Source organism: Podarcis pityusensis (assembly GCF_964106645.2).
Source record: "Podarcis pityusensis genome assembly, chromosome: 11".
NCBI lineage: Eukaryota > Metazoa > Chordata > Lepidosauria > Squamata > Lacertidae > Podarcis > Podarcis pityusensis.
The window spans coordinates 45,551,550-45,566,379 of NC_138036.1; the positions used below are offsets into that span (position 1 = coordinate 45,551,550).

The window sequence follows — 14,830 nt, forward strand, 5'->3', positions numbered from 1 at the left end:
ACTTGGGGTCAAAAGAAAGCGATTTAAATGGCCATCTGCCATGGATGCTTTAGCTGAGATTCCTGCATGGCAGGGGGTTGGACTAGATGACCCTTGGGTCCCTTCCAACTCTACAAACAGTTGAGACATTTCGTTCCGAATCTGATAGACAAGAGGATGATGACAGACGGGCGTCCTGTGCCGGTTGAAGGAACAGGAGCGCAGAAGCTCCCAAAGGCGGGGCACTTCAGAAAGGAGAGACACGTGTTTCGCATTCCCGTTTCTTTACAAAGGATTAAACCATGGAGAGAGAGAGAGAGAGAGACCACGGCTCTCTTGCGCCTGAGACACGCGGCCAACAAAACTCCCCCTTTCCCGCTGGCGAGCAGCGGCCAACGCCCTGCCGCCACTGAGGGCGAAACCTCAGGCGGCGCACCTTTCAAACCTCCGGTGAGACCCCGCCCCCCAGCCCTCTCCTCCGCTCTGCGATTGGCCCGAAGTCTCAAGCCCCGCCTCTCCTTGTCCCCCTGTGGGGCCAAACCTCTTTCTTTCACCCGCCTGTCACTCCGAGCCGCGCTCTCTCGCACGCCCAGGGGAATTGGGAGAGTTGTGAGGAGTCGTCAAGGTGCTGCCGCCGCCGTTGGGTTTCCCCTCCCCCTCCCAACGGTTTCTCCACGGGCTACACAGTGAGTGTGACGTCGTGGCCGCGACCCTGGAGGGAGGGGTCGGGGGGTGTGAGGGGGGGGTCCTTTATGACGAGAAAGAAGCAGCGGCAGCTTCTCCCCGCCCGTGACGGGGAAATGTTCTTTTTAAATAGTTTACGGTGGGGGGGGGGGGCGCTCTGAGGGGAGGCTTCCCTTCTTGGCTGGGGAAACGTCTTAGACTTCGCTGAGGAATTCGTGGGATAGTGAGTGGTAGACACACACACATAGATAAATAAATAAAAATAAAAATCACAGGTTACCATGTTGGTCTTATTCGAAAACCACCCCCAGATGACGCTCACATAATAGTCCTGCTGGTATGGGATACAGAGCAGCCAAGGCCCCTTCGCCCCTCCCCAAATAAAATATTTGAGGGGCCAGCCCCTCCCCCAAAGTTGATGGACATTGCCATTCAAATTGTGTGTTTGTGTTGTGTGTTGCACCATGTGACCAACTATTCCAGGCAGGGCTTATATTGATTGATTGATTGATTGATTGATTGAATTTATATACCTTCCTATACACGGAGGTCACAGGGCAGTTCACAAATATTATTTATTGAATTTATATTCAATATATACCTTCACCCCAATTATTATTATTATTAGAATTTATATACTGCCCTATACCCAGAGGTCTCAGGGCAGTTCACAGATATTATTATTTATTGAATTTATATGCAATATATATCTGTCCCCCATTGGCACCCCAGTTGGAATACCAAGGAGAAGTAGGACTGCAAAAAAGGGGGTGCAAGATGGAAAGCTGGAAATCTTGCTAGCTGAGACTCTTCGTCTCGGGGTTGTGGGCAAAATATTCCTGCAGTGCAGGGGGGTTGAGCTAGATGACCCTTGTGGTCCCTTCCAACTCTACAATTCTGCAAACTCCTCTTTTTTGGAGGGCGGGCGGGGGAGAGAATAAGACGCTGTTGCTCCTGCAATCCCATTAAGCAATTGGGATCATTGGAAGGGGCGCCTCTTGTTGAAGTTGACTGTCTGCCCAACTCTCGCAGGTTGGGTTGCTGGGTCAGTTTGTGTAGCTGTGAAAGGCATATTGTGGCTGCTGCTCTGGAATTTCCAGAGGCTTGCAGCTCCAGAGCCCTTTCTATTCTTTTCTCGTCCTTTTGGGGGGTTCATTGTGGAGCTGGCCTTTAAAAACACACACATACACACCACTTGAATGGTGGGTTTACTTCTAGCCTGTTGTTCAATGTGCTTAGAGTGGCTTCTAAGTGTGGCTGTAGAGGTCGCTAGGATCTAAGCAACTGCACTGTGTAAGCAGGACTACAGCCGTAAATATTTAATGTTAAATATATGTTAAATGTACGGTACATTGTTAAGGCTATTTAAGGCAAATGGATACCAATTTAAAAGCTTCGGGGGTTGCCATTCTGTGCTGTACTATCTGTCCTGCCTGCTGCATTTGTACACGCAATGCAGTTCAAAAGACAGTTGCCAAATAATAGGAAGGGCCATAGCTCAGTGTTAGAGCAAAGATCCTAAATTTCATCTCTGGCATTTAATGGTAAAGCTGGGAAAATCCCCGTCTCAGACCCCGGAGAACTGCTGCTCCCAATCAGTATAAATAATACTGAGCTAGATGGACCAGTGGTTTGAATTGGTTTAAGGCAGCTTCCCATGCAAATAAATGCAGCCTATATATCGACCAGGGATGCGGGTGGCGCCGTGGGTTAAACCACAGAGCCTAGGACTTGCCAATCAGAAGGTTGGCGGTTCGAATCCCTGCAATGGGGTGAGTTCCCGTTGCTCGGTCCCTGCTCCTGCCAACCTAGCAGTTTGAAAGCACATCAAAGTGCAAGTAGATAAATAGGTACCACTCTGGCGAGAAGGTAAACGGCGTTTCCATACGCTGCTCTGGTTTGCCAGAAATGGCTTAGTCATGCTGGCCACATGACCTGGAAGCTGTACGCCGGCTCCCTTGGCCAATAAAGCAAGATGATCGCTGCAACCCCAGAGTCGGCCACGACTGGACCCTAATGGCCAGGGGTCCCTTTACCTTTACCTATATCGACCATCTCCAACTTGCAGTTCATTATCTTTGACTATTGACTTTGCTGGCTGAGGCTGATGGAAGTGGCAGCCCAAAACACCTGGAGGGCACCAAGTTTTGGGAGGCTTCTGCGGCTTATATACCAGGGATCCTCCAGATGTTGTTAAACCCCCCAACGCACATCAGTCCCACCCAGCATGGCCAGTGATCAGTGATGATGGAAATTATAGCCCAGCAACACCAGGAAAGGCACATCTTCCCCATGTCTACTATATGTGAAAGGTGTGTGTGCATGAGAAGAAAGGAAACAAATGCCTTGGGTTTTTTATGGGTGCAATTAGAAATTTACATATTCTGTCAAAATAAATGCATTTTGATTTCTAATTTGAGCAAGCCTAAAAGCAGGAAACAATATTAACCTATTCAAGGAATTAGACAATAATGTCTATTATTGATTAACCTCCCGAGAACAATGATTGTTCAAATTAAATTACTGCTGTGAAACTGTAAAAAGAAAAAAGGCATGATCATAATGCTTGACACATGGTGGTGTTTTAATGATGAAGTTTGTAGAATGGGAAAAATAGTAAGTTTGATGGTGATTGTAATCAAAGTATTTATTTCATGGGTTTCTGCCATGGGAAAACTGGGGGAAATGGAAGTATTCAAACAGGTGTATTTTGCTTCATTCGCCAAAATATATTTTCTTGAGTTGTTCGGAAAGAAGATAAAAAGTAGATTAAAAAATTGAATAAGTGTACAGTATGTGTATGTGCATGCACACATCTGTTATACATTGTATAACATGTTTTGGGTGATGTGGCTAAACCAGATTTCTCTGGTCAATGTTTTCCATTTGTAAGCAAACTAAGGTGACCAATGTAATCATTCTTTTGCTTTTCCTGTCATCTAAAGCAAATATTTGCTTTTTAATAGGTATATACTTGATACACCTGCTTTGTATGTATAATGTGTATTTGGTTGGGTGTAGTGCAGGAAGAATAGGACATGCATCCTGAGTTTGGCAATGATTCAGGTTTGTTCTGGTAGATAGTTCAGAACAATCTTGTCTTGCACCTTGTACCAGACTCCTGCCTTAAATATCAGTGAAAGCACCCACATTAGAACCAAAAATCCTGCGTAGGCCAAAGTTATGTTTCTCTGCATGCCAGTAATCCAGAGCTCTGTATTTTCTTCACTTAAAAATAAAATAATGGGAAAAGAATAGAGTAGGTACTGATACTCCATATTCTCTGTCAAGGAAAGCTAAATTCTGTGACAGTGCAATTTTTTATACATTTGATTTGTGTATATTACCTTGCTTCCACTAGTTAGTGGAGGTACAAAACATTATATAAGCCTCTTGGTAACCAGAAATCTTGCTTACTGCTCTCTCATACCAGAGGTTTCACTAGGCATTAACCTTACTGTTTCTAAAAAGAAAAAAGAGATTTTCAGGATGCTCAATTTTATATTCCTGTATGTATGTATGTATGTATGTATGTAAATTTCTACACTGCCCTTTTCCCAAAGGTCACAGGGCAGTTTAAAATATAAAACACAAAATATATACCATAGTACCAAACAAAAATCATACCCCCCAGTATTAGCATTCCAGTACCCATCTCTGTACTTGTGAAATGTGATTTGTGAACTACCTGGATCTTTTAAGGACAATTCAAGAAAGGAAAAGACTTGGGGCAATGTAATGTGTGGCCATTGTAAGATAGGCAAACATTCCAGTAATACAGGTTGAGGAGTTTCTGGCCCACTGCTTAGAGAAGAAATGTCTGGAAAGGGTGTGAACAGCCTTATTTATATTTGAGATACGGGTAGCAATCATTCAGAAATCAGATTGAAGTTTTGCAAGATTTGGATAGATTGGAATAATTTTTGAAATAGGATGTTGATAGGAGACAGTTTGGCCTTGGTTGTAAGTTCATCAACTAGTAAGAGCACTGTGATTAGAAATTTCCTCTCTTTTGGAGCCCTGTTTGGAGCCCTGGTCTACCTGAGTAGACTCCCTCTCAGACTTAAAACCATGATTGTGCAGCAAGACTGTGCACTGAGAACAGGCTCCTCCACAGACATGTCCCTGCAGCAAGTGGATGATGGGGCTAGGTTGGTAGGGATACTGGTACAAGGCCAGTGGGTGCAGCCTCTCATCTGAATGTTATTCTCATGAAGATTAATTCCAAATAGGGCTGCAGCGTGTTGATGGCTATCTCAGGGACATGGGTTCAAGCCCCAGTTTGGGGCCCCTTGCAGGAAATTGGACTTGATGACTCTCATGGTCCCTTCCTACTCTACAATTCTGTGTTCTTGCCTGATCAACAAATCTATGCCTTAACACTCCCACAATTTGAAGCAATGTTTGGTTTAGTCGTCTTTCCAGCGACCATCTGGACAGCTCTCCTGACTGTTGATGGAAGTAGGTAGCATACTTCCCTATACCAGTATACTCTTCAGAAAAAATCTTTCAGTTACTGTTGGAATTTCTGCCTTTACAACAGCAGAGATTAATTTGGAAACAACACATAATATTCAGCAGCAAATGTGTATTTGCTTCCATAGTGTGCATGTGACATGGAACTTGGGTCTTATATAAAGCCATATATGCCATGTACATATGTAACCTTTTTGTGTACTTGTAAAATATTTTAGTATGTTAAGCAGCCATTAGCAGTCCTAGTGTATTCCAGGGTCTATCCTTACCACATGAACTTGCAGACATAATTCTACATGTCACTGCCCAAAATGTGGTGAAGGGAGAAAAGTAAAATCTAAAATACATTACCATGATTTTAATAAGAATTGTATTTCCGGAGAGCTTGTTACAAGGGCAAATGGGTTTGGAAAAGTTATTGATTTTTTGCTTCAGTGGGGAGAAAATGAACAATGACAGATAGGTCAATACTCTTATGCTGGTGAAGCTCCATGTACATCATGTAGTAAGGAATTTGATAGGAAGCATTACCTTAAGTTGTCCTTGGTAAGGAAGTTGATCTCATTTGAAGAACTGTATCCTTTGTTTTCAAAGGCTAAACTAGATGTGACTATGGCAGCCTCACCGATCACATATCTGTTCCATTTTTGTATTTTCAAAAAGCACAATGTGGGTAATATTTAACATCAAAAAGAGTTGTATAGCTGACAGCTATACCCTCACATGCCTTATCTTCCCATGGCCCACTGGTAAGAGCCCTTTCCCCTCAACCTGGTGCGCTTCTAGCGTCGTTCAGATGGTAAGCCCCTGGAGGGTAAGTGGGAGAAGATTCAGTTGTCTTTACATGTGTACTGTACACTTTTTGCTGTAAATGTTAGCTCCCAGGTGATGTGCATAAGCAACAAAAATGGATGGCTCCGTGGATCTAACAAAGTACTTTACAAGAAAAGAAAATACAAAAACCAATAAATTTAAACAGTAACAGAAAACACTGAATACCATGACAAAGTTAAAACCTCCAGTGTCAAGTTAAAATTCATTAAAAGCCATGCTGCCTTAAAATATGTACACTATGTGTATGATGTAAACCAGGTTTTTCTTCACACACGTGTAAAGGCATTTCCTGTGTATGCGTGTTCATTCATCTCAGCACAATGTAGGATAGCAGAATTCTTGGGCAAAGTCTCCTGTATGAATGGGACTACAAAATACTATGAAGTACAGAAGATTCTTTGTTTACTTCATTTTCCATTCTTCTGCATGCGCCTGTGCGCTGTACCATCTGGCACCTGCAGGCCAGAAGATTGGATCTTGCTTCTGTTTGGGAGGAACAGCACCTTCATTTAGCAGGGTGGAACCAAGGAACTGTGCAGAAAGCCTAAAGTTTTTGGCTGTTTCCCAACATAACCATTTAATAAGAGGGTGTATGATGATTAACGAATGTCTTCCTTACATGAGCATAATTGCTAAGTTCTTGTTCACAGCTTAGACTTTCAAGATGTTGAAAAGACAGGAGTGATGGGAGTGAGGAACTTTTACATCTGTAACCTGTGCTTATTTGGGCACCTCCTTAGTGCATCTTTTGTGGGCACCAAGGAGTGTTCGGAGGTAACAAGACTCTTTCTTGGTGCTGTTTCAAGAGGTGCTTGCTGGTGGCTTCTTCAGCTACTGCGTTCATTTAAAATGCTATTATGGGGCAAGCTCTATGTATAGCCTGTAGGTTTCGGCTAAAACTCTCCCCATCACTGATCATTGGAAACTGGCCAAAGCCTGTTGTTGTAACATTCATTCACAAGTCACCAACCTGTTTAGACCAATGGGCACATTCAGATTTTTCAGTGAGATCCATGGGCAGTATATTCACTAGCCACACAAGTCGGAAATTACTACACCCAGATCTTGCCATAAGGCAAGCAGGTAATATTAACACAGTTAAAGGGCATATTACAGCCAGTCAAAAGCACTTAAGAGCATGAAAGCATGATGATGTGTAGCCTAGGAATGAGGGAGGCATCATCTGGGAAGACTCCAGAGTCTTCCCAGAATAGAGAGGCCTAGGAGGCTGATTTTGGTCCAGGGTCCCCCACCTCATCCTAAATGATCCTATCCACCTGCCTTTGGTACTAGGGGAGGCTTCACTTAGCAGTGTGGGGTGCACTGGTGCTTTTCTTTTCCTTAGTATGACTAAACATATAGCTGCATTGCCCCCCCCCAATTGTTGACTTTTATATTAAATTTGAATTTTCCACCTGAATGTTAATGATGCTGTATATAAGATGGAGGAAAAACAAAAATATAATTTTCATTAGAGAAACATGAATCGTAGAGACAAGTGGAATACATTTTCATAATGGTGTCTGTATTTCATATTGTCATCTAATCTTCTGTCTATGCTTACAGCAGTGCAAACATGGCTTTCTTTGCATAGCTCCTTATTTAGATTTGCATAGCAGATTCTGGAACTAATTTGTGGATGAGCTGCGCAAATGAATTAAGCATATAATTCAATTGGTGTATGCAAAGAGAGTTAGTGGGAGGCCTTCATTCTGAATATGGAAGAGGCCTTTGTCTAAACTGAACATGGTATGGTGGTAGCAAAAGAAGAATGCCATCTCATGAATGAGAAAAGTTACTGGACATTAAGATTTGACTTTGTTAATATAGAGCACTTTATTTTTATCATCTGATACTGGTGAGTGGCAAGAAACATAACCAAGCTGTAGAAGTATATAACACTAAGCCATGGTTTGTTAAACTATGGCTTTTTTCATCATCTGAACTCTGCCCAGAGACTTAACTATGGTTTATTAATGTCCAGCGAACTGCAGTATGAAGCAATAGTTTGTTCTTAAGAACAAACTTTGACTATGTTTTAACAATGGCTTAGTGTTCTGTCCTTAACTACGATTTGTTTGCTGCCTTTTCAAGTTCACTTGCCTCTCCAAGAACCTGTGCAATGGAGCTACCACAACACCACCCAGTGCAGGATGAAAGTGAGTGCCTTCAAAAAGAAGTCAAGAAAATTGCCACACGAAATACTCAGTTGTATTCCTTTGTATTCCAATACCATGGTGATTCCTTTCTATGATAAGCTGACAGCCATCCTTTTAGACCAGAGAGCCGTATGTCCTTTAGCATACTGCCCTCTGGATGCTTTGGACTAAAACTCCTAGCATGACTCCAAAGTAGCAAAGTTTTCAGTTTATTGAATGAGCCTGGGAAGCAAAATAGTGCCGCATCCGAGGGTGGATTGATGCTCTGCACCATGGATGCCATGTGCTGAAGAGTAGGGGCAGGGCAGAGGCAGTAGACTAGTGGCAAAATTGGCATTGCCACATTTCAACTAGGAAAGACAGCAAGGCCCCTAAGAGCAAAAGAAAGCTTGTTAGTACCCTGGAGAGCTCACTTTGGCCAGTACTGACTAGGATTCTCTCTGGGAGAGCTGTGGTCTCAGTAGCATGCTGATGCCTTTTAAGGACTCCTGAAGGCTGGCTGGCCTAACCCACCACATAGCCCCTATTTCCTCTGAGGAGCTGTTCTTAAAAGACCATTGTCTTTTTCTGTAACCACTGGCTTCTATGACATGGAGGTGGTGAGGGATGATTTAGAGGGGCATCAACTGAGCTGGAGGGGTCCAGTGGTCGGAGAACACAGAAGATAATTGGGAGGCTGCAGTAGGAATGGGGTGTGGGCTTACCCTCTTTTTACCTGTTAGAAAACGGAGTGTGAAGAAGTGAGGAGCACTGAATTTTACATTATTCAAAATAATGGGTCAAATACTTCTGAGCTTTAAAGGGCAATAAAGACATTCATATTTTTTAGCATTTTATAACACACACACATATATACACACATATATTATAAACTATGTAGTTTACTTAATAAAGAATATTTTATTAGACTAAAATATAATATATAAGAAAATAATACATAAATTAAAATAAATCTTCAAAGAATCAGGAAGCGATCAGCTGTGACAAAATGACATATTGTGTCTTTGTCCTTTCTTCTGCTCAGTTAATATATTTTCAGCTTAGTAGTAGATTTTCTTCATGTTTTCGCCTAGTATTTAATGCATCCATGTGCATATCAGTGTCTTTTCTTTGAATAATAGGGAAATAGCTTTGTGCTGCAGATGGAAATGGAGCTATTTGAATACTTAGTTAACACATAATAACCTAAAAGACAAACAAGTTAGGCTGACTTCTAGAAAGGTTTCCCAGAATAAATAGGCAAATAAGTAGTGAAGTTGTTGAAAGAATTACATGAACTGTATGTGAAATAACATTTTGCCCCCTAGTCAAAAATTCACAGAATGAATGGGGGAAATCACTGTGGTTTACATGCAGTATGGTTGCTCTAACAAAGGAAGGCTCTTTGATTCCAGCAGAGGTTGTTGTCAGCCAAAAAGGAAAGGAGGCTATTTTCACCAATTTGTACTCCTCCTCACACCATTTCCCATGCTGTTCTAAAAGAACTGCCAAACTTCTGGAAAAGGTTTTGGGAGGTTATCAGTGCTGCTAAAGGAAGGGTGAAAATCACATTCCTTCTCTCTTCCACTGATAAAACCTCTGCTGGAACAAAGAGTCTTCTTCCATGATAGAAGCTTTCTGGTTATTTTATGTTAGAGAGCGTTTGCCTTTATATTACATGAACTCCAGCTTTTGTGTAAGCTGCTACAAGTGGTCTGCACGTCAAGCACCCCTAATCCCCCTGGCTCTATGTTAGGCCTTGTGTTGTCCAGACCCTTGTTTATTTATTTATCTACTTTTGTTGATTGTGTTTTTCCACTGGCTGATGCTGGAGGGTAGTTTTTGCAGAGAGCTAAACTGGGAAAGGCAAACAATATAGAGCTTACCAGTGTGTATCTATGTATATGCCAGAGGGATGAACATCATCTATTGATACTAAGAGAAATGCTGTAGTTGCATACTTTCCAAATGAGGTCAGAGAAGCGAATTGTGTTTCTCTCTTTGATTTTAGTGCTCTGTAATTAGTGTTCTGCCCTCCACGTTGCCATTTGTCTGTCAGGTATTCCTTTAACATTGAGTATGTCTAGCACTTTCCCTATGCAGCTTTCGGCAAATACTGAAGATGCACCTCTTTACCCTGGTCTTTGACACCTTAGATGTGTATTTTCAGGACCCACCCTATTCATGCAACTGTGATTTGTTTTAAGTATTTATATGTCTGAATTTTAAATTATTGCAGCAGCAGCAGCCCTCCTAGACTTGTTCGTGAAGGATGGGTAATAAATTACATAGTCTAGAAAAGTAGTATGCAAATAAAGTGACAGTGACCCAGTTTGAATGTCATGCTAAACCATGGTTTATTGTTATGTGCTGTGCTTTTTAAGCAAAAAAGGTGCCTTTACTCACCATGAAATTGTTACAGTAAGTGCCACACTTTTAACTTGGGGGGGGGGGGGGGAGAGATGTGGATACTGCGTACCCTTGAGTACCCGCAGAAGAAATATAATAATAATAATAATAATAATAATAATAATAATTTATACCCCGCCCATCTAGCTGGGTTTCCCCAACCACTCTGGGCGGCTTCCAACCGAATATTAAAAACAATACAACATCAAACATTAAAAACTTACCCAAACAGGGCCGCCTTCAGTTGTGTTTTAAAAGTAAAATAGTTGTTTATTGCCTTGACATCTGCTGGGAGGGCATTCCACAGGGCAGGCTCCACTACCGAGTAGGCCCTCTGCCTGGTTCCCTGTAACCTGTAAAAAAGCATGGGTTATGTACATGAGCTACAGCAAACTCCAGACTTCTTAGCTCCCCACCTCTCCTCCTGCCATATTGTTGGGTGAAGGAAATCATAATCCATAGCTTGTTAAACCATACTCCCCAGTTTGAAAGAGATGAGAAGCCATTGCTTAAAAAAAGTGAAACTAAAAGCTTCACATAAAGCATAGGAACTTGGGAAGCTGTCTTAAACTGTGTCAGACCTATGGTTCATCCAGTTCAGTATAGTCCACACTGACTGGCAGCAGCTCTCTAAGGAGTTCAGAGTTCAGGTCTATCCCAGCCCTACCTGGTGATGCCAAGAATTGAGCTTGGGACTTTCTGTATGCTGAGCAAACACTCTACCACTGAATCTCACTGTGGCTCATGTGTGATTTATTGTGATGTGCAAATGTGGCCAATGAGAACCTTTTAGTAGGACCAGCATTCTAACTGGTCCTAATAAAGGTAGAGGCAAGTTTTTGTGTGTTTTCGACTCCTGACTTCAAATTAAGCTCAATATAAATAAGAGTTTGCAATGAGAAATGCATGAACAGTAAATTGTATTGGTTATTATTTCTGAACGATAACATAACACATAGGTGCCTATTTGTGTGGTTTGCATTTGTGTACAAAGTATAAGTCAAGAGATAATACCTCATTTGTAAGAACATGAACTCCGCAGCATAACTTAACATTTTGCAGTTAATATCTCAATTTATTTTCTTGAATGCTCAGTGACCCAAATGCCCCTCCCCTGTTAATGGGCCAGTTTAAAGTGTGTGTTAGTGCTCAAAAGACCACTAAAATCCAAATGTAATAATGCAACAATTCTAGTCTTGCTCGTTTTTGTTGTTGAATCATTGTACTTTAAGGAACACTTTTATAGCAGGATCCTTGAAATCATTAGATGAGCTTACAAAACACATCACTCCTCTATGTTTTCACTCCTCTCTTTCCTGTGTTCTTAAGAGTCTTTATGACTCTCCCTTTTAATGTTTCCAGAATTCACTCTGTGACTATTAGATGTTTGAGCAGTGATACTATGGGAACACCCATGTTGTAACATGACTCATATTTGTTCTTATTTGCAAGGAGGCTTAAATTCAGTTGTGTCATTCCTACTACTTGGGATGCATTTGCTTATTGTTGTTGAGCAAGAACTGTGATTGCATTCCAGCTTACTACATCAGTTTCCACTTAAGATAAATGCCATGGTCATGGTTGCATCAATACTAGGCTGTTCTCTAACTGGGAACAATCAAATATTGCATCTTATCACTAGGTATATAATTCTGCAGAATAATTTAGAATAATGTTTCATCTCAATCCAGATAATATGGAAATGTTGACAAAGTTTCATCAGTTTGATCAGAGATTTGCCTGTTCTGTTCACACTCTCTCCACTTTTAATGATAACGTATGCAGCTTGTGTTTGCTTTTAGACGTAGAACTGCATATCCTGGTGGCTGCTAAAGCTGAAGTGCCTTAAGTACTTAAGACTGATGCACCAGTGCACCAGCTGGTACAGTAGAAGACAGAGTCTTCTGGCCTCTTCCATATATGCTTTGCTTCTCTCCAAGCCTTAAACGATTAGGGCTGAACTGTCAGGGTAAGGAAAGTTTTGTATCTAGGCTGGGGCCAAGGATAGGGGATAGAAGTGAAACTTCCATCCCAATGATGATTGTAGATAGGGAGACATACAGAGGTGGGTGAAAGTATATAAGTGGGAGAGAAGGGCTAATTACATCAAAGCCCTTTGCCCCTCTGCTTTGACTGCTGCACTTCAGAATCTGGGAGTGCCTATCAGCTGTTCTCGTGGCCTCGTGGTGGTGGTGATGTTAAATGATGGGTCTGTCCAGAATAAAACATCCATCATCCAGAGTTTGATCATGAAAGAGGGAGCCGGCTTGGCATATATAGCTGAGACCTGGGCAGATGAGTTTTTGTGGTGTTGGAGAAAGCTTTTACTGTGGTTTGGGGGGACTTCAGTATGTGTGATTTTCACACAATTACTCCTCGCCATCACTGTTAAGCATGTATGTCACCTTGGTACTCCAATGACCTGTTGATAATAAAACAGGAGGGCTACAGGCTCTCCAAAATCTAGTGTCCAGACTTGAAATTTCATCCATCCCCATCCCTAGCTGCTTATGTGTATCTCCAGCTGTGAAATCACCTATGCATGAATAAAGGGAAAGGCTGTGTGGCTAACAAATATCTGAGAAGCATTGCGAGCCTGTTTAAAAAGTGATGATTGGACTGAGTTTGAAATACTGTGCTATACAGAAGCACTGTAAGGTAGCTTCCCTGACGAGTTTTGAAGCTAAACATCTAGAAAAATAAGTACCACCTTTTATTTCTTTGTTGACTAAACATATACTTTGTTTGCTGCTCAGATGAATTTGTTTGCACTGTGCATAAGCTTTGTTACATGGCTATTGGAATAATCTGGTTTGAACAAGAAGAAAGCAGAATCCTAAGGTCAAATGTAACGGCTGCAAAATAGCTTTTCACTCTGGTTTTTAGCACACTTGGATTCAAACCATTTGGGATGTGGTATCGATACTAATAACAAACTTAGAAAGTCTCTCAAACTATATATAGGAAAGACTTGATGAAATTTTGACTTTTCTTCTGATACTACTATAGAGTAGTATTCAATGCTAGTCCTACTTTGAGTAGACCCATTGAAGTTAATATGCATGACTAATTTAGGTTCACTAATTTCCATAGGTGTACTCTGGGAATGTTTTAGTTGAATGCAACCCATAGTAACTTGTGTCAAACTTATCTAATTCTTCTCTCCTGTATTTTAGTGAATGTGGCCATAAAAGAAATTGATATTTATGTTCATGGATTTGTGTGATTATGTGGATTGCCTCCAATAACCTTGTTGAAAATTAATCATTTTAACTGATATAGTAAGAATACACACATATGTACAGTGGTGCCCCGCAAGACGAAAAACTCACTAGACGAAAGGGTTTTGCGTTTTTTGAGCTGCTTCGCAAGACGAATTTCCCTATGGGCTTGCTTCGCAAGACGAAAACGTCTTGCAAGTTTGTTTCCTTTTTCTTAACACCGTTAATACAGTTGCGACTTGACTTCGAGGAGCAACTCATAGAACGCGGTGTGGTAGCCTTTTTTGAGGTTTTTAAAGACTTTGGTGATTTTTGAAGCTTTTCCAAAACTTCTTTTGCAGCCATTTGGTAAGTTAAACTTTTAAAACTTTTTTGGGGGTTTTTGGATTTTGGGTTGGGGTGTTTGGAATTCAAGGACTTGGTGTTGGGGAGGGGTTTGCAAGAATCTGGAAGCTTGTGTGTTTTTTTCTGCATTTTTATGATTTTTTGTGACCATTGGGCCACTCTGCTGTTTTTTAAAAAAAATTCTGGATTTGAATTTCTGTGTGGTGGGTGGCTGGGGGAACAGTTGAGGAGGGGTTTGCAAGAATCTGGAAGCTTGTGTGTTTTTTTCTGCATTTTTATGATTTTCTGTAACCATTGGGCCACTCTGCTGTTTTTTTAAAAAAATTCTGGATTTGAATTTCTGTGTGGTGGTTGGCTGGGGGAACAGTTGAGGAGGGGTTTGCAAGAATCTGGAAGCTTGTGTGTTTTTTTCCTGCATTTTTATGATTTTCTGTGACCATTGGGCCACTCTGCAGTTTTTTTAAAAAAATTCTGGATTTGAATTTCTGTGTGGTGGGTGTGACTTTAAAGAGCACTTAATAAACTCTTGTTGTACCAAATTTGGTTTTGTTTTGACTTTTTATGACCATAGGAACGCATTAATTGAATTTCAATGCATTCCTATGGGATTTCGTGCTTCGCAAGACGAAAAATTCACTAGATGAAAAAACTCGCGGAACGAATTAATTTCGTCTTGTGAGGCACCACTGTATATATATATAGTGTGTGTGTGTGTGTATACACACACACACACACACACACACA

At 41.4% G+C, this 14,830-nt stretch overlaps 1 protein-coding gene across 2 annotated transcripts in view; it reads left to right on the forward strand.

The window, feature by feature from the left end:
- The first annotated feature begins 526 nt into the window (after positions 1-526).
- The window catches only part of TNFAIP8 (TNF alpha induced protein 8), a 48,875-nt gene continuing 34,571 nt past the window's right edge, over positions 527-14,830 (forward strand). The window contains exon 1 of one of the 2 annotated variants that reach the window (XM_080973240.1): positions 527-665. In XM_080973240.1, the coding sequence (XP_080829366.1) occupies position 665 (1 nt within the window). In that variant the 5' untranslated portion in view covers positions 527-664. Of the gene's footprint in view, positions 666-849; positions 887-14,830 lie in introns of those variants that run through there. The other variant, XM_080973241.1, reaches the window with a different exon arrangement.